Source organism: Meleagris gallopavo, chromosome 2 (assembly GCF_905368555.1).
Source record: "Meleagris gallopavo chromosome 2, MGAL_WU_HG_1.1, whole genome shotgun sequence".
Classification (NCBI taxonomy): domain Eukaryota; kingdom Metazoa; phylum Chordata; class Aves; order Galliformes; family Phasianidae; genus Meleagris; species Meleagris gallopavo.
The window spans coordinates 28,419,289-28,438,788 of NC_139405.1; the positions used below are offsets into that span (position 1 = coordinate 28,419,289).

Sequence of the window (19,500 nt, forward strand, 5' to 3'; positions counted from 1 at the left end):
TATCTCTCTCTCTCTCTCAAAAAAGAATTAATTAATTAAAAAACCAGCCATAAGTAGGTAGCCATTTTTCTGGTTTTTTTTTTGTTTGTTTGTTTGTTTCCTTTGTTTATCTTTTCATTTTGTTTCTCATGAAGACAATTTGTCCTCTTGCTCTTAATCCAATCTTAGTGGAAAGAATCAACCAATTCTCTGGTATGTTTTTAACAGATGTCTTTGACACCTATCGTGTTTATCACAAGCATCTGTCATACTGAATAATTTAAACGAATGGTTAAATAACACCAATCTGTGTTGAGCTGGACAGTAGAGGACCTTAGAAATTCTGGACAAATAGCCAAGTTAGTGATCTAGAACAAGCTGAGATAGTTGTTTACCATGAATAGTAGTAGATTTAGAAATACGCATCAGTGGAGTTATCCAGCACCAGGATATATATATATGGAAAAACACAGCTTCAGTACAATTAGTCTCCATGGATTTCATCTCTCATGAGAAGCTGTCTGCATCTTGGAAATATCCTCTGCAGACTTAGACTTAGCAGAGTCCGTCCTGTTCTCAGGACACAGCCGTTTTGTCAGAAAAAGGAATACCAGCAATATTTCTAGCATACTGAATCTCAAGTGAAGCTTTGCTGTTAACTGCTGGAGGATGTCAGTTCTGACTAACACAAGGAAGCACATTAACTCAGAAAAATCTGTGGCCATCTGTGAAGGGGAAAAAAAAAAAAAAATAGAGAAAGAAAACAAGCCATAGGGACAAACAGTCCCCCAGCTGTAATTTCCCAACTGGGATGTTATTCAAGGTGGCCCAGTGCCTAAGAAGCCCCAGCCTGTTTGTGATCTCCAGGTCAGTTTCAAAGTAGTTTTGTAATAAACCAGGCATGTTTATGTGTCCACCAAAAATAGCAGTAGCTGCTAACGCTGAAGCCATTCAGCATGGTTGACACAGTCTTCAGATTCTTTCTCCTTAATTTCTTGGCCCAATTGTTTTGCAACATAATGCTGAAAAAACATATTTCCTATGAGTGTTTGTTTTGGATAAATATCTGATCATCATGCCATTATGACTGCATTTCAGAATCTATTTTTTAAATGTTATATTTTGGTTTTTGGAGATGTGGAATTAAAAACACAGAAAGACAGCTGAGTTTCTGCAGATCTTATTTCTTAACCACCTTGCCATCATCTGCAGTTTGTTCTTTGTTAGAAATATGATTTACTTAGCTTTACAGGATGCTACTTATTTTTCCATTTGGTTACAGCTCCTTCCAATTCAATTTATTTCCTTCTCTCCATAATGAAATATCACTTTCCCCTCAGTTCCACTAAGGTTCTTTTTCTGTTGACACCTACCTCTCTTCAGGCATGATTCCTATGACTGAATTTAGCTGGTGACCTGTAAAGCACAGTATATAAATGTTGTGATCATTCAGTCTGTCATGCATTTAATCATCTTTCTCAAGGTGCTTTACAGGCAGAAGTGTCATGCATTTCACATAGGCTTGGCAGACGGCTACAAAATGTTAGCTCATTGCTAACATCTTGTGATAGACTCAGGGCTGTGATTAGAGTATCCAGAACCTATTTTCTTGTTCTGGGAGCAGCCAGGTATATAATATAAAATGATGAATGGCAGGAATATGTTTTCCTTTCTCAATATCAACTCACTGAAAGGTTCGCAGGTTCACATTAATACACATTTTTGTTTAATTACAGTGTTCATAGTGAATCAGAGTAATAAATTAACTGATTTTTTTTAATTTTTGTGACAGTTTGAATTAGAATCTCAAGAGAAGTCACTGCAAAGTAGCATAGGAGCAGGACTCATGTTGTGTTAGACTAGAAAGGTTGTTTGTTTGGTGTAATTCTTAATACCTATGAGTAAGAAATGAATAATGAAGTAATACCTTTAGCTGAATAACAGTTACTAGAAAATTTGTAGTAAAATGTGTGAGCAAGGAGGAAAATCAGACAAGAATACAAATTCTATGATAGTAGCCTATGAAGTATTACCGTACCTTTCTGTAAACTGTAAAGACAATCCATCTTTGTTATAATTACTGTAGGCAATGTAAACATCATAGATCTAAGTCTTGTCTCACTTCAGTTCTCCTATGTTAATGGCAACTGGAGCAGAACTGTCTGTGCTGCTACTGCTCCAGTGGGTTGTGTAAATGTCAGAAACGATACAAGGAACAGCGTCTTAGAATCATAGTATGGCCAGGAATTTAAAAAATAAACTTATTTTGGAAGATACAAGTCTTTTGGTTTCATGGGGCAATGCATATGTTTACGCCAATTCTAAATATTGTCCATTGTTTCAGCATAGCTTACATATGTTTGTTTTTACTTTCAGACAATAGGCAATGCTCCTGGGTGACAGTGCATAGGCTGAATGTGTCCTTAGAACACGAAAACATGATTTGTCAAATGACTCATTTAGAAAATTCCAAAATGAATGAATTCATTTGAACAGCTCTATTATGCTCCCCTGATGTGCTATTCTTTAAACAGAGGAACCTTATTAGTGTAAGTGACTCCAGGCCTAAGACATTAATGTTTTCTTTGGATCTATGCTGGAATCTACATATGTAGGAAACATTTTCATTTTCTAATTATTACAAATGATGTTCTGTTCTTTAGAAACAGAAGTATTTTCAGGGGAAAAAATTATGCTCAGGAAGAACCTAAGTAAACACTTTTTACTTAGAGTTTTCACTAGAATAACTAAAACCAAATGGACTAAGTCCATTGGATTTAATCAAGTTATGAACTGCCGTGACTATAAACTTGGAAAAGTACCTTTCAGTAACAGATTTTCTTCTTGTAGTCTGCCTACAGACTGAAAAATCTTAATATTGCTAGAATGATGCTGTGTTTTTCTACTTTGTTAGGCTGATATGTTCTGATGAAGTCAGTTGAATTTGCTCTTTAGAGAAGTCATAATATTTATCACTATATTATTGTTTTAAGAATATTTCTATAATATTTTTGCATTGAGTTGTCTTTGACCATGTCTTTAGTACTGGGTCTGAGACTTTAGGAGTGAAGAGTCAAGATCTCAAAGTCTGGAAATAGTAAACCCACTGGTTTATTCAGAGGTGCACTGATGAAGAATTATGCCTCTTCACAAGCACTAAATGCAAAAATGTTGTTTCATAGGATCTTGTGATTCGTTTTCACATCGGGTGAGCGTTGATGCAGCCTTACAATATATTTGCACATACATATGTGTACTGGAATACAATAGCTATTTTTTTCCCAATCAAGATACTTTTTAATTGTGTAGAACTGTAGAGTGATGTAATCACAGCTGGCTGTGAATGTTGCAGGAGTATAATCAACAGTGCAGGGTTGTATTTTATGATGTTCTCACGCACTTTTGTGAAGGCTTGAGGAAAGACTTATTTTCAGAACTGCTGATCTCATTGTGCAAGTTATATGCAGTCAGGTTGCAATTTCAATTGCTGAGCAATTCAAAAGAAGGCCTGGGCTCATCTAAAACACTAATATAAATATAGTACATTTTTACAGAAAGCTATTTAAGTTTTGGCTGGGATGTTAATATGCATCTAAAACAAACAAGCAAACAAAAGTAGCTGCTAATGAGCTTGGTATAATTATCACAAGTTACAAACAAGAAAAACAGAAGTCATACACTCATTCTCACTCAGATTTTGTTCCCCATCAATTTAAAAACCTGATTTCTTCAAAACATGGCAGCATATCTAAGCAGCTCCAGTGCCATATTTTTCTTACACATCTTTTATTTTAAATCTGCTGTCATATCTACTGTGTTCCTATTTTAATTTTTTTTTCCTGATGTGTAATTGTCAGAAAACCTGCTGTGGGTAAAATATCTTTTCTTTGACTGTGCTTGTTCATGCTCTAGGTTCTATTATTTATTTTTAAATTTCCTAAATGTGACCATTTAAAGAGTGGGGAAGAGCTGTATTCAAAGTTGTTTCTCTGACTTTGTTTTCCTCGTTCTTTGTTTTCACATTATTTTATCAGTAATAATCAAAAGATAAACAGTATTTAGTCATATAAATGAACATCCAAAGCACTAAATACACAGATTATACTTTCTTGTCCATTTGTCACTTCTTTTCAGTGATGCTTCCCTGGGCCAACTTAATATTGAATTAATGAACAAATAAATACGCAACAGTGCAACAGTTTCAAGATGTGCATCATTTCTGACTCCTTTCCAGCACATGGAAGGAACATAGATACACAGAATATTTATAAACTTTGAACAATATCTAAAAACAGTCTTAGGCATCCAAGGTATAGCTTAAAGGAAATTTAGGCAACTAGATTCAGGAGAGCTATCCAGAAAATTAGAACAATTTTAGTCCACTTGAATTCCTGCAATGCAAACTGCCTTTGCTAGTGCATACAGGAGTACTACTTTCATTGGCTGAGCTGACCGTTCAGCAATATACTACCCATTGAGAATCCAGAAATTATTTGTCCTTCTACTGAAGTGTACTGGAGAGTACTTCTTGATAAACATCCATGCTTAGTTTAAAATGTTTGGCAGCACTGAGTTTGACTCTAAAAAATAAAAATAAAAGATGGGTAGTGACAGCCAACTTTGGGATGATAGTATAAAGTTCTGAGTATTTGTTTCTAAATTCAGAAAGCATCCAAGTTCTGAATTCCAGTTTCAAGATGTTGAACTGCATTCCAGAGCATTTCGTGTTTGTTGTTGGTTAGCCTAAATATCCCAATATTGTGTATGCCAACTGTTACGAATTTATGTGCACAAGCCACTTCCCATATTGCTTCCTATAGAGAAGAATTCTCTGCCTTTGGGTAAATGGGCACTGAGGTACATTATATCAGTCCCCAAATTTAGATGAATGAGACTTGGACTCAGCAATTCAGACCTAAAGAGCCAAAGGCAGTCTGCAGTAAAAGGAAGAGAAAGGTCAAAAATGTTATGATCAGAAAAAAAAATGAACACTGTTTCTGAACAGTTTTGCTGTATAACACTACCAAACTATTTCTTTGTGTGTACCAACCAGGAGGTTGCTGAAAAAAAAAAAAAAGCCTGTCTGATAAAGGGCATTATGGAAATGCAGACCAAATAATGAACAGTTACAGAGGTGATCATCAATGAGAAAGTGGTAAGCACTCATCTTAGTTAAGAAAAATAATCTAGCCAAAACTAACACAAGAAATGGAGAGAGCAGGGAGTTAATACACAGGATAGAATTAAATACACAGAAATGAGAACAGAATTTAGAGGACCACTGAGTAGCTTAAGAAACAATCAGTGAATTCAAGTGCAGAGTTATCCTCCAGTTTGAGACAGAGAAGGCTGTTTCATAAGATTTCTGTTTATAAATTTAATCATACTTGAAGGAATTTGAAGTGTTGACATAAACTGTTACTTTCTCTGCTGAGTATTGCAAGGAAAAGAATTTCCCATATTCTACATCATAGTCAAATGTATACGTTTGATTCTGTGATATGTAAATTTGAAAGAATTAGAGTGTATTAGGAAAAGTGTACATTTCCAAATGTGTTTGCTCATATGCTGAGTGTGGACTGTGGTTTGAAACCACAGATTTGAAAGTCAGATTGAGCATCCAACTCTCAACCTGTTGTCTTTCCATGGTTCTCTGACTGATGAGTTCTACAAGATATTATCAGCTACCTTTCTGGCATTTCACACGTTCCAGTTAACTTGAAAATGTGGAAAATTGTCATTAAATATACTTTTGTGCTGAGATGCCAGACTGTGCTGGAATACCTATGACACAGGCAGCTGCTTGCTTCTACCTGCTCTTCTGTGGGGGCAGAAACTTTTGACAGCAAATGTGGAGATAAGGAAGGAGAAAGGGGAGCCAGCTAAATCTTAGATTGCTGGAGATGTTTCTTCAGTGAACAAAAGGCAGAAATCCGCTGCAGCAGGTAATACTTACAATACATTACTCATGTATTATTGTTAATATACTTTTATTGTTGATGAGGTCTGTGTTTTGTACCTTGAAAAATATCTTGGCTATAATCAGGAGACTCTGAGTGTTGCAATCGTGGTTCTCCTTTTATGATGCCTCAGAGAACTTTCTGAAAGCTAGGACTTATCATTTTACATAGGGATTTGGCCAGTCCTGTATCCCAAAATAGATCACTTACATCAGAATCAGTGTTGAGTCAGATTACAGACTGTTTTGTCTCCCCAAGTTGTTCTTAAAGAGCTGTTTGACCCATTGTTTTCAACACACCAGGACAAAGGTTATAAAGAAGACTCAGAATTTGCCCTAAATGTTTCTTTGGGTCAGAGAGAGGCTGAGGAGTTTGCCTGCTCTAAGTGTGGTGGGATGCTGAGGTACAACAGAATTTTTTTATTTTTTTTTTTGTTCTATTACTTTTACGACATATACTTATTGTCATAGGTTGTGTTGTCATAAAATTTCAGCACCCAATATTTCAAAAGTATCTAATACATCTGATAAGATTTCTCATAACAATCTCCATTTGAAGTTTCCATGTTTAAGAAATTACTCCATTCAAGTATTTCCATTTTAGTTCAACGTCTCCTAGTTCAGTGTCTGATTAGAAATAAGATACTTTAGAAATCCTTTGTAAACTGTTGAAACTCCAGCCTCAAGCTCAGTTGAAAGTCATTCCCTACAAGACTTAAGGAAGTTATATTACGGAATTTATGAGTACTCTGCCTCTAAAACCTACCTTACTAACGCTAAATATGAACTTCAATATGTGCTTATTCAGCAAGACTCCTCTTCCTCAAATGGATACACACAACTTTGTAAATCAAATGCAGTCAATTCAGGGTGTAGTAAGTTTTTATAGCTGGCTAACAGCTGGGTCCAACTACATATGTAGGGGCACTGCATTACAAACAGTGAAGCTGCTTACTTTCACAAGCCAGGAGACAGTGCAGCACTTGTTTATATCTTTTGGCTTATTTTATCCTGATGATGTCCAAACCACTTAGAGATTTGTGGGTCTGTGCAAGCTATCCAGGTGTCATGTGAAAAGGGCAGATAAGTTTGGCAGAAAATTAAATCCCATTGCATTTCAGCTTGTCCTCAGACATCAGAGGGGCTGGGGCTGAGCTTATATTCTGAGTGATGCCCAATTTGGCGCTATAAATCTGGCCACGTTCAATTTATGGCTCAGGGAAACGAGATTGTTTATTGATTACAGTAGTATCATCAAGTCCCCAACCCTGCAGGATGATCATGAGGTTTGGCTATGGGGCCTCCACCCTACTCCACACTCTATTATGTTGTTTTTTTTTCTTATTGTCAGTATACCATACTCCCCTGGTGATTGCTAACAGCTAAGATCTCAGGTAACGTTACTTAGGGAACCATCATGGAAGAGATTATCCACCATACTGCACTCTGGAGTATGTCCACCTTCAAAGAGTTAGACATTTCAATAGGTCATCTCTGGTAAATATTCCACATAATCCACCTTGAGACACTCAAGCTTCACAATATTTAGAAGGAATTGGGGAGGTCACATGCCGTCTATTAGGATTAGAGCTCAAGGGGCTCTCAGGCTGTTTGCTATTTATTGGATGAGATGATTGACTCATAGTTACAGTATTTAGCAGAATCATCTTATCAGTCCTGAGCAAGACCTTAAGATTAATAGTCAGGCCAAAGGAGGAATTTGGACAGGAGGGAGCATACCATCACACCAGGATAGCCACTAGATAAAGAAGGAGAAATGCTCTCTTTATCAGTCTAACTACACTAGAGCAACATGCGGAAAATCTCAAAACATTCCTCTGTCAGCATGGTTTTGTCATGGGTGAAAGTTGTGTAAGCATTTCAGCTAGCAAGTCAGCTGTAGCTCTGTTCTGCACTATGCCTTGAAAACATAACCTCAGTTGTATTAAACAGTTGTGATTTTAGGAGACTCTAAACAGAGATCTAATGCTTAGGCCATATAGCATAATTAAAAACTCAGTATGCCCTGGAAGGTGAGTTCCAGGAATGGGAGGTTTCCTGAAGAATTAAGAGGAGATTCTGTTAGATATTTTAAGTTAAAACAGAAAGGATTCAAAGATGAAAAAAGAAAGAGATGCACTCTAAGCTGTGAAGATTTCGGGATCTAGGAGATGGAATGAATTCAGCTAAACATAGATTGGAAAATGCAGTAAAAAATATAGCAAAATATTAAGAAATAACAGTAGATGAGAGATTGTTGACAAAGGCTCAAGCCTGTCAAATACAAAGTCAAAAAATATCCTGCGTAAAGATAAGGGTCAATCCACAATATTAACTGCAAATATTCTCAAAGAGAGGAAGTGTGAATTGTATGTGTACTCTTAGCTTGTCCAGTATTCTTTAAGTTGGCAGCCTTTGAAGCCTTAGAATAATATTATATGGAACATCTGATTAAACATATGAGAAGTTTTAAAACCTGTAATGTGGACTCAAGTGAAGCCCGAAAAATGTACGCTTTTAAATCAATGTTTTTTTTAATTGCAACATATTCGTTTTTGTATTGGCTTGAAACTTATAGAGTATTGTCAAAGTATTCACTGTCTGAAATAAATTGGAAAATAGTTCTAGATCCTGGAAATAGTCTGGGGTAACACAAAGACAAAAAGTTACAGGAGAGCTACTCTATTCAAGTTATTGATTCTGTTACTGATTAGTATAATTGGATACTTCTCTCTGCTTTATATCATTCCTAATTAGACTTCTCTATTCCACTTTGTCTTCTCCGTTTTACCTCTTTGCTTTTGTCTCTTGTCACAAAGCTGAAGCTCTGTGTTACCAGTTCATCTCTTTTCCATACCTCAGGATGGTACATGTGTCCAGAAACACAGTCCAAAACCAACAGATTTATCACAGCCTAAATGACAGCTGGCTGCATGCTGAGTAAGTTCTTAAATTCACAAAAACTACATTTTTGCCAAAACATGCTAAGTTGCAGCATTGAACATTTTATTGGGATTGTTATCTCCAAATGAAGAATGACTCCACTGGGAAAAAAAAAATATATATATATGTATATATATATATAATATTAACTTCAGACATCCTTTTAGCTTCTTGTTTGGTGAAACTTCAGAAAACATAATTAGCCATATGTTGAGAGATATTTGCCAAGTATAAATCCTGTTTTTGCAGAAGATATTTAAGCACCATGTTGTCCACAAATTTACACTGTTGGAATCAGAAGAATGTTTTTTTTTAAATGAGAGTGTTATTCTTCATATTTATTTGGGTAAATATTTGTATATATGAAGGTTGTAGAACTGGCAGTACTAAAGACTGAAATCTTCCATTTGTTTTCATGGAAAGATCTGTGCAGGCAAAAGGATTTGAATCATCCCCTAATTGTGCCACTTACAAACTTCAAACTTTGCATTGGGAAGATGATGTTCTCATAGAAAGAAAAGTAGAGCAGGTCAGGAACATTCATTCTTCCCCACAAATATTTGTAGTGAAAACAGAGTGAGATTACTCTAATAAAAAACATAGACAGAAAATGTTAACTTTTTGTTAACATAAGTGAGTTTCTATGTGAAAACTAGAGGGCTTCCTCCTCTCTCCCCCGTCCCCCCCATCCCAAAGGAAATCTAAATAAACAGTAAAATTTCAAATTAGATTAAAATCAACTGAAAGATCAAATTGTACCTGCCTAAGTAGCAGTATAGAATTATAGTCAAGTGCCTCATGATGCCTTCTCATCTTCTCAATAGGATTTCAGTTTAGGCTAGTTTTCCCAAAATAGAATAACTGTTTCTCCTCAGGAACTTTTCTGTGAAATGAGTTCAGTTTATGCTGCCCTGAATAAGAAGTTTGGATTATTTGAATCAGATAAATGTCACCTTTCTATTCTTATGGAACGAAAAGAAAACTATCTTGCTATAAGAATGGTAAGAATAGATTTTTATTTTCCTAGCCAAAGAACTTCTCTTTGGGTCCCCTCTGTCTGTAGGTGGTCTTGTTTGTTCATGAGGCCATCAGATTTAAGGACAAAATGTCTTTCAGTGTTATGGTCCCTGTCATGGATGGAGCAGAAGTGTATGAAGGCTAGAAGAAAAGGAGGGAGGAGCGTTTGGGGCATTACATGCTGCTGGCTGGTTATAATAGCTTGCAATAAAATTAGGGTTCCTGCATCCTCTGTGCTGTCTGTCCTATCTGTACTGGCAAATTAGAGGTGATTAAAAGTGAAGCTTCTTGCTGCTATCATTTTAAAAACAGCTCTTATATTCTTCTATTTCCACCTATTTGTATTGACAGCATTAAAATCACATATTGACATGATAGAGAACTTCACATGTAAGTCATTTTCAGCTGGCTTTTAATAAATAGCATATTTTACCTACTTATAACTCCTTTTCTAATAACTCCTATTTTATAACTCTTATTTTTTACTTTTTTCCTAAATGTCAGTGACAATGTATTTTGCAGCTCACAATGCATGAGAAAGGGATGTATTAAATTGGTCATAAGTGAATACATGACTTTTTGAGGAACCTAAGCTAAGATCAATCCATTGAGATAAATCAAAGATTGCTACAGATTGGTTCATAACTGTCTCATGGTTCAATATAGTGTAACATTGCTGTGGATATTAATTTCCAGGATCAAAAAAAGCAATTTGAGGGGAAAAAAAAATTGTATGTTTAATGTCCTTTCACCGATTATTGACTTCAACTGAGTTGCTCTATAAATCTTTCAAAGCACAAATTCCGTAAGTTTGGATCTTTCAAACAGGCTTGATCTGTAAAAACGTAAACCAGTTTTGACAGTTTTAAAATTTATTTCTAATATTTTGTTTGTATGTGATAGCTTTAAATGGGGAATAATTCTCTGATGTCAGTAGAAATAATTGAAAACAATATAACTTAATGTGCAGCAAAATGGAAATCTACAGTATCATTTTTATAGACAAAGAGTAGGTAGGGTTTTAATGGTTTTGTTTTTGTATTTTGTGTGTTGTATTTTTTCATGACATCCAAAACAACATGACTTAATTGTTACATTGTTATGTATTGAATACAGTACCTATTCCACAATGCTTCTGAACATCAAAGAAATACTCTCTTATTTCTCTGACATTAATTAGCCATAATTCTTTAGTATTTATACAGCAGTTTGATTCTCATGACCTGTGAATTTAAATGTTCTTTTTTTCATTTTCCATTTAAACATTTGACAGCTTTTAGTAACTTAATTTGTTCTGAAAATATTTTTACTTCAGAATACGTACTAATATGATATAAATAGTAATCAATCTAGAGAAAAAACATGAATCCTACAAGGACTTTTCTTTTTTTTTTCTTTCATTTTCTTTTTTTTTTTTTATCCCTAGTATCCAGATGTACAGATTAGTAGAGACAATGAACAAATCTCAAAAATTTGAGAGATATAATACATCCTCGCACAGAACACAAATACTGCTGAAATTGCACATTTAGGATTATGTTTTTCCTCTATCAGTTCCATTAATATCAATGACTAATGGCTTCCCATGTGGCAATCTAATTATGGTTTGAAATAACTGGTGAACTGGACCACTTTCATAGATCAAGGAGGAAATTAATTATAGGAGGGTAAAAGTGAAATGTAAGGGGCACAAGATCCTAACTGGAACTAACAAAATAATGAAATTAAGTCAAGTTTCAATTGAACACTTGTGACATCTGCACTGTGAGTTCTGTTGAGTAGTGGAACTTGCAGAAGCTCTAGCACATGGGATATTTAAAACTAAGTTGGACAAACATGAAGAAAAAAAAGACTGTAGAGAACCAATTTTTCACTGGCAACGGGGTGGACTGGATGATCTAATATCTCATTTCCACTCTTAGCGTCTACAAGTCTGTTTGAAAAAATACTTGGAATTCTGTATGTTTTCTAGCCTCACTTGGACTTCTTTTGTATCTAGCAGCAGGAGCTCATTATCCTGTGAATGTGCTTGACAGTAAATAGCTTCATTTTCAGTCTTTCTTATTATACAAAGTTAAATTTTAGGATATGTGGGGCCAAATTTCGGCCCTAGTCTTGAATACCTGCTTACTTGCAACAGCAAAGAGAGCTCAGAAAATTACTTGTCCTATGGATTACAAGATCCTTAAACTGGCCAACTGCACGTGAAATTTCTGATGGTGGGAAATAAGTGATGACTTCACTGTTTTTTTTATATTTTAAAACTAACTATTTGCATTTTGTTTCTTTTGCAGATCATCTGAAAGGAGAGGTAACACAGAGACATATTCAAAGAGCTGTTCTAGGTAAGACAAAAACACTCAGAAGCAACAGATTATCTCCCTGGGCTTAATCTGATTGTTGAGCAGATTGTATTTTTTCAACAGTTCATGTCATGATATTTCTATATTCCATAACATAAAGGATGCAGACTTTTTGAATTTTGCCAGAGATTTGGCTCAAAAGGCATCTGATTTTATGTATTGTGAGGAAATATATGCAAAAGTTTATTTGTTTCATGTTGGATTTGCTATTACTTTCTGGGTTTTGTTTTTGTTTTGCCTTACTTGTAAAAACAATCTCTTTAGGTTGACCAACACAGAAACAGAGAGGTCTAAGGTCATAGAATGATAGAATGGCTTGGGGTAGAAGGAACATCAAGAGTCATCAATTTCCAACCCCCTGCCACAGACAGGATATTTGCATTTAAATTTTTTTGTGCTTTTTAATGACTCTTTGTTTCCCACCGGTAGATATTGATTTGTGCTGAAGCTGAGCTTCTAGTTAGGCATGTTGCCACAATCAGCCTAACATCCTTTTAAACTTCCTTCATTCCAATCGGTACTGAAAGCATATACTGGTCATTTCTTTCACATCCAGTTATAGAAGTTGAAAAGTTATTCCTTGCAGCTTCTGTTGACACAGCTGTGAAGCTAAAAATGTCTATGCAAGTTGTTCACATACGTGTAAAGTTATCCAAATTTGGCTTAAGATGCTTTAGGTGGACTCCATGGGTTTTCTACTGAAAATAGCCTAGTAGTGACTGTATGAGAATTCCACTTTTGGGACAGTAAACTGTAGAGAAATGTGACCAAATTCTGCTGGGGGCAATAACAAGTTAAGACCACCTCACCTAGATACTGGGCTCACTGTTGAAGCTTGTCTAGGCCTCTCTGGATGGCATCCCATCCTCAAGGTCTTATACGTACTGTATAGTAATTTCTTAATATGTAGGCATTTGTGTTGCAAATGCTATTTTCATTAACTATCTAAGCTGGTTTTCATAGAGTAGGTAAACATTATTTTTTCATGACCTTAGGAAATGACAGAGTAATGACCTTACTAGCTATTCACATTGTAAAAATTCTCTTATATTCTCCTAGCATATTCCACAACAGTGCAGAACCCATGTGCTTTTTGCATTTGTTTTGAGCATTGCTCTGTACTTACCATCACAAACTCTGGACTGCACTGACAGTGTTTTCCATACTTTGTTTCTCCTTAATTATTCATTATTTTAAATATTCTGGAAATTGTGACAGTATTTATTATATGAGATGGGGAAATATTGTCCACCTTTTGGATGAATGTTCCTCCAAGGAGTAACAAGTGTCAAGTTTCCCAGAGACTTTCTTGATGACTAGAAAGTGATCAAGATATTTTTAAATAAAAGCAGCCTGGTAAAAAGGATAATTGAGAGTCTGTTGAAATTCCAGAATGAAATAAAACACACCATTGTTTCAATTAGGAGCAAAGTAAACATCTTCCAGCTGCAGGTTTTTTTTCTTAACTTAGATCATCTTATGGTTAAAACTCTGTAAGAAGCTATTCTACTTGGATTTTGAAGAATGTAGATAGATCTTTTTCCCCTATGGCTATGTTTAAGATGTGATTTTCTCATTCACTAAAGGATAACTCCACTAGTTAGCCCATCCTTCTTAGCTCTCTCTTATAAAACACCGTATGTTGTTAACAAAGGACGAAAATGGATAGGGAGTTTTGTTGGAGGCAAGGATGTGCTCCATGTTTTTTATTACAAAACCAGAAACATTGAATAATTTTTGTAAAAGTATAAGGATTCACTCTCAGCACCACTTTAATCTTCATTAATGATTAGAATGACTTATGCAAATATTTTATTCAGTAACATCTTTCAGAGTAACAGTCAGTCTGAAAGGGCAGGCAATGGTATGACTGAGTTGAAAATTATGATCTTTTTTTCTCACTCCTTTCCTAATCTTTCTTCCGCTCTTTGTTTCCTTTTCTACCTTCTCATTCATCTCCTCTTTCACTTTTCCTAAATCCTCCTTCCTTCATCTTATTTCATTTTTCCATTCCTCTCAATTTCTATTTTCCTTCAACTTTTTCTCTCCACAATATCATTTATTTTTTAATTTTCCCTCTTTAAGAGCTTGCATGATTCTTCCCCCTGTCTTTTCACTTCCTTTTGCATGGCTAACTGCATTTTTGGGCATAATATTTGAAATTAAATGATTTGTACAGAACTGAAGTACTGACTGAGCAAAAACACTGGGTCACTAGCATGCTTCTGGGTGGAAAAGGTGGCTGAAAATGTCAGAAAGAAAAACATGTCCTGGGTTTGCAATGTTTTACAATGTAAGTGCATATTTTTTAGGAAGTCATTAGCTTAAGATGCTTTGAACTAGCATTTTAGTAAAACACTATTCTGGTTTTACTTCAATTAAATGTGATTTCAAATAGACAGGCTAATGTAATATTATTCACCAACAATGGGGAAAAAATGAATCCTAAACTGGAGTCATCTGATGACCCAGGAAAATCTATGGCAGAAAAATGTATGCCAAATCAAATGTATTTGATTTGTTATAGAGTTGCAAATGCCTGAGAGCAGGAATTTGGGGATCTGTTGTTTTTACATTCAGATTTGCAACACACATTTGTTTCAAGCAAATGTAGGGAGCTTTCTCTTGATCTTTGGTCCCTCAATAGCCTTTTCTATATAATCTTTTCCTACATTTTCAAAGCTACATGCCTGTTCTTAGGATATTAGCATTAGTTTATGCTGTTGTTCCTGTTTATTATGTGCTTCATTTTGCTTCCTCACTTTTCTTCGGTTAGAACTGAAAGAACAGCATTATTATTATTATAGGTTGGACTAGATGATCTTTCAAGGCCCCTTCCAATCCCTGATATTCTGTGATTATCAGTAGAATAAGTAGTACTAGGAACTGCTGCTCCTACTTCTCCCAAATGAGTTTCAGTCCATGCCACTAGAAAGATTGTGTGACCATGATTTAGCTCTTAAGTTTATAAGGGATACTTAGGAATTGTGCAAAATGTCTCTCTGCAATAAAAGCACAGCAGCCTGCAGACCACGGAAAACATTTAACAAGGCTATAATTAATAACTGTCATGAATTCATCTTCTGTGATTTCTGTGAATGGAAAGCACAGAGAACTTCCAAACTGCTGGCTTGTGTCAGACTTAATCTCTTATTTCAGTAAATCTATATTTAAATAATATGAGCTCAATTTCTTTCACTGCTTTACATCTTGTAACTGAAAAGCCATTAAAGTTTCTTCATGTGAAGCAGAATCTTGATCTGTACTAATGTAATGAAATGAGGAGACGTTAGTGGTTTTAATCACAAAATGACGGGAGCTGAGAAAAGTGGCAGTCTGTGTTTTCCCACACAAGTCTGACACAAGCCATGGAGAATAATAGATGGCCTGCTTTAAAGCCATCATTCCTGGCACTCAAAAATGATAACGTGTGTAGGCTAAAAAAAGACGTTTGGAGATATAATCAGTTTGTCTGAGCTCCAGAATGTTAAGGGTTTTGCTTTGTGATAAGAGAGAAAAAAGAAACGTCCCCAGTACCACTAGGTATCCAGAGGTGCTTCCTAAAGCCGTGCAAATGGATTCGTGCATTTTCTGTCCATAAAATATGCTATTTTTAGGAGGGAAAAAAGCAACACAGTCAGTTTGCAACAGCCTCAGAATAAGGAATACATTTCTTCTAGAAATTCACGATTTTTTATATGCATAATGTATCAATTCGTTGTGTTTTTCATTAATTTCTGCTTGAAATCTCAAGCAACAGCAGTGCTCTGTAAAAGTTCGCTGCTCCCATGCATGCTGGGCATGGATTTTATTCCTACTATGACCTCTAGTGGTACCAAGGCCATTCTTTTTAGTGATGGTTTTTGTTCTTCTCTCTCTATACTAAAGGGAAGCAATCAGTGATGCTTTGCATTAAGGTTTATTTTAAGAACTCTGACAGAAAAATGGTAAAGCTTAAGAAAATTATTTAAGAAATTATTGCCTTTATAAAAATATTTACTCTGACAGTGATAAATACATTCTTGAATTTGCTTTTTGTAATAATTTTAACACATTAAATGCTTTTAGGAAGGTTCACCAAATCATTTTTCAAACAAATATTTATAATACTGATGAGCAAAGAATTTTGAACGCATATATAAGTCATTATATGGGATATTTTAAGAAGATTAGAAGACCTTTGTATCTTCTTCTCATTGCAGTGTAGTTAAATCTTTGCAGTTATTCCAGATTTGTTCCACAGGAAAACAGCATAAAACAGCATAGACTTTGGCCTCAGATAACTGTGAAGTTACACACTGTAACAGACCTACTCTCTTAGTTTCACATGCCTTTTTAAGCTTAGAATTAGTGCTGTCCAAGGCTAAAACTCTGAACTCTTGCAGAGCTTTTGTATTTCTGTATGTACCAAATTCTTCTATAAAGATTATTGCAGACAGGAAAAAGAAACAGGATTATGAAGCAGCAGTGAGACAAGGGGCAAAACTTCCCTTGCTGCAGTACCTGAGGACTGTTGTCAGGTGTGTTTTGGGTTTTTCCCTGTATTGTGCAGGAATGAATGTTAAAACTCTAGGATATTATTATAGTAAGACAACTCTTCTTAAACCTGGCCTTTCAGGCCTCAAGCTCAACCTGACCTCTCTTGCTCTGGGTTTCTCTTCAGGATTTTAAAAGGCATTCTGTAGTTTTGTTTGTTTCTGTGTATTCTGGCACCCTTTCTAGCAGGTTTTACTAGATTCAGTGCTAAACTCTAGAGGCAGCTGTGAGTTTCCTCTTTCACCATATTCTCAAGAAAGAGAACATTACATCTTCAAAAGAAATCTTTCAAGAATGTTATTCTGCACTGCCTGAGATTATTTGTGTTCCTATTAAGCTTCCCTTATGATCCACTCATCTTCGGCTTATCAGGTCTCTAAAAAGAGTAAAACACATATTTGGATCAAGTTATATTTCTATTAGGAATCTGAACTTGTAGCACAGAAATTTGGTTCTCGGTTGTATTGACACAGGCTTTAGCAATTCCCAGTTGTTGGGACAGCTTGCAGTCTTTGTAAACTTTCTTGCAACAAATGTTTCTTCAGCAACTCTAACAAGTTCAGTGTGAATAGCATTATTACCTACATTGTTCTAAAAGTTATTCCTCCTACTTATTTTCATGAAAAGTATATTCAAAGCACAATAAAACAATTTGACAGAGCAAATTCTCAGCTGCAAAACACTATTTCTCAGCACAGTCACAACCATTAGTTATGCATTTTCACACCAGAGATGAACAAGAGCCTGCATGCTGTGCTCATAAACATCTGTGCCAGTGGAGGTGTCCCACTGCCACCACTGCTGAAATGCACTACCTACCACCTTATTGTGCTCACATCCACTATTTGGACTCCATAAATGTACAGCAAGCATTGACGAATGTCAATGGGTGCACTTTTTCCTCATGGAGGAGTTCAGTTCCACTCCTTTGTTTCAAATTTCCATGTCAGAAACTATTGTGTCAGACTGCCCCTCTACTGCTATCTAGCAATAAAATGTAATGGAATATTGGCAGGAAGTTTCAGCCTCAGCTACCATACCACTGGCATCCATCTCTGATGTTATAGGCCAACACAATAAAATAAGAGGAATTACCTTCAGAGCAGGCCCTGTATTTAGGGACATCCTCAGGTGAATAGTATGAAAATAGAATCTGTAGATGAAGTTCTTAGTTCTCTATTTTGGTACTCAAATTGAAGTATTAGGAAGAATATGATGCGATTATAGTTATGCATTAAGAGAGGTCCTCAGAGAGATTTGCAGGACTTCCATGCTCAGAGTTTTTCAAGGCATGATAGAGTACCAATTTGATTTAAATTTCACTTTACTTTGAGTAGGTAGCCTCCCAAAGTACCTCCCAGAAAGAGTGATCTCGTAATTCTAACATACAATTTGAAGCAGTAAGATAAATGAATAGAAAATTTTATGCACACAGTCTACTACACTTAAGGCAATTTGCTTTGGCTCCAGTACAATTCAGTAGCTTCTCCCACTTGCATCTAAAAAGATGGTAGAACTTTCAGTTTTAGGCACAAACTTCTTCCTTCTGATTCCAAAAATTTGCAAAAATATGTACATATATGTGGGTATGTTGGTCAGCAGGCTAGTTCTCTGCTGATAAAATTTGAACAGTGAGAGCTCTTTGCCTGTATAACAAACAAAAGTTCTTTAGTCTAATGAATTATAGACAATAAAAAGCTCTTTTCACATCTGTATTTCCCTTGATTTTCTTTCAAGATAAAGGTAAAATCTACCTTTAAAAAAGGTAAAAACTACCTATGAGTTAATGAATAATAGCAGGTTTAATGTGGAATTTGATGTTTCAGAACAAGCTGCAAATCTGATGCAAAACTAGTTCCGTTATTCATTTTATTGTAATGATCAGAAGATATTCTTTGCTCAAAACTTTTCAAAGGGTAAGATCAAATGAAAATAATGTTTGGAACAAGTGGTTGCTGTTAATTTCCCATGAACATGCAAAGGTTGAATACACTTTTCCAGTTAAGAATCTTGTGGATGAATTGTGATCATTTCAGGTTATCAGGATTATCTCTTCTCAGAGCTGGCAACTACCAGAACATTTTAATTGAGCTTAATATCCTTTTCTTCACTGGACGTAGTAAAGATCTGTTTGAATGATGAGAAATGTGTAAATATCTCTTTACTTCTTCTTGCACCTTCTTGAGTTAATAGCCTAACACAGAGATCCTCGGTTAGGTTCCTGCAGCTGTTGGGCACGTACTAGCAGAAGCGTGGCCCTTAGAGTGGGGTATGAAGGTGGCCAGCATAGACAGAAGGTCCTGAAAACGCATTCCAGTCCCCCAAACCATTTAAGTTGAGTATGGTCACATTAGTGGTAGTATATTCCTAATATCTCAGATTCATGATAAGCAGTCACATTCAGAAGCATTTTCCGCTATTTTCTTTCAAGAAAAACATAACAAAACATAGCAAAGAGACCTTTTTTTTTTCCATGAAAGCTCTTGAGTGTTGTAGAAATGAATGTTAATGAAGTCTCAAAATTGATGAATGATAAATCACACCACCTCTTAGGAAGTAGGGAAATATCAGGTAGGTATGTGCCTAATATTATGAACAAGATAAGCAATGCAATAAATAACCTTATGTAATCTAAAGGCAGAATGCATTTAGTAAGCGTAAGCGAGAATCTGAATTCATAGGTGTTTCCTGAATATGACGCAG

The 19,500-nt window shown here is 35.6% G+C and overlaps 1 protein-coding gene across 2 annotated transcripts in view; it reads left to right on the top strand.

Moving 5' to 3' along the window:
- KIF6 (kinesin family member 6) overlaps positions 1–19,500 on the top strand; it is a 139,126-nt gene that overhangs the window by 97,951 nt on the left and 21,675 nt on the right. For both annotated transcript variants that reach the window (XM_085219426.1, XM_031552404.2), the window contains one exon: positions 12,193–12,243. In XM_085219426.1, the coding sequence (XP_085075552.1) occupies positions 12,193–12,243 (51 nt within the window). The remainder of the gene's footprint in view (positions 1–12,192; positions 12,244–19,500) is intronic.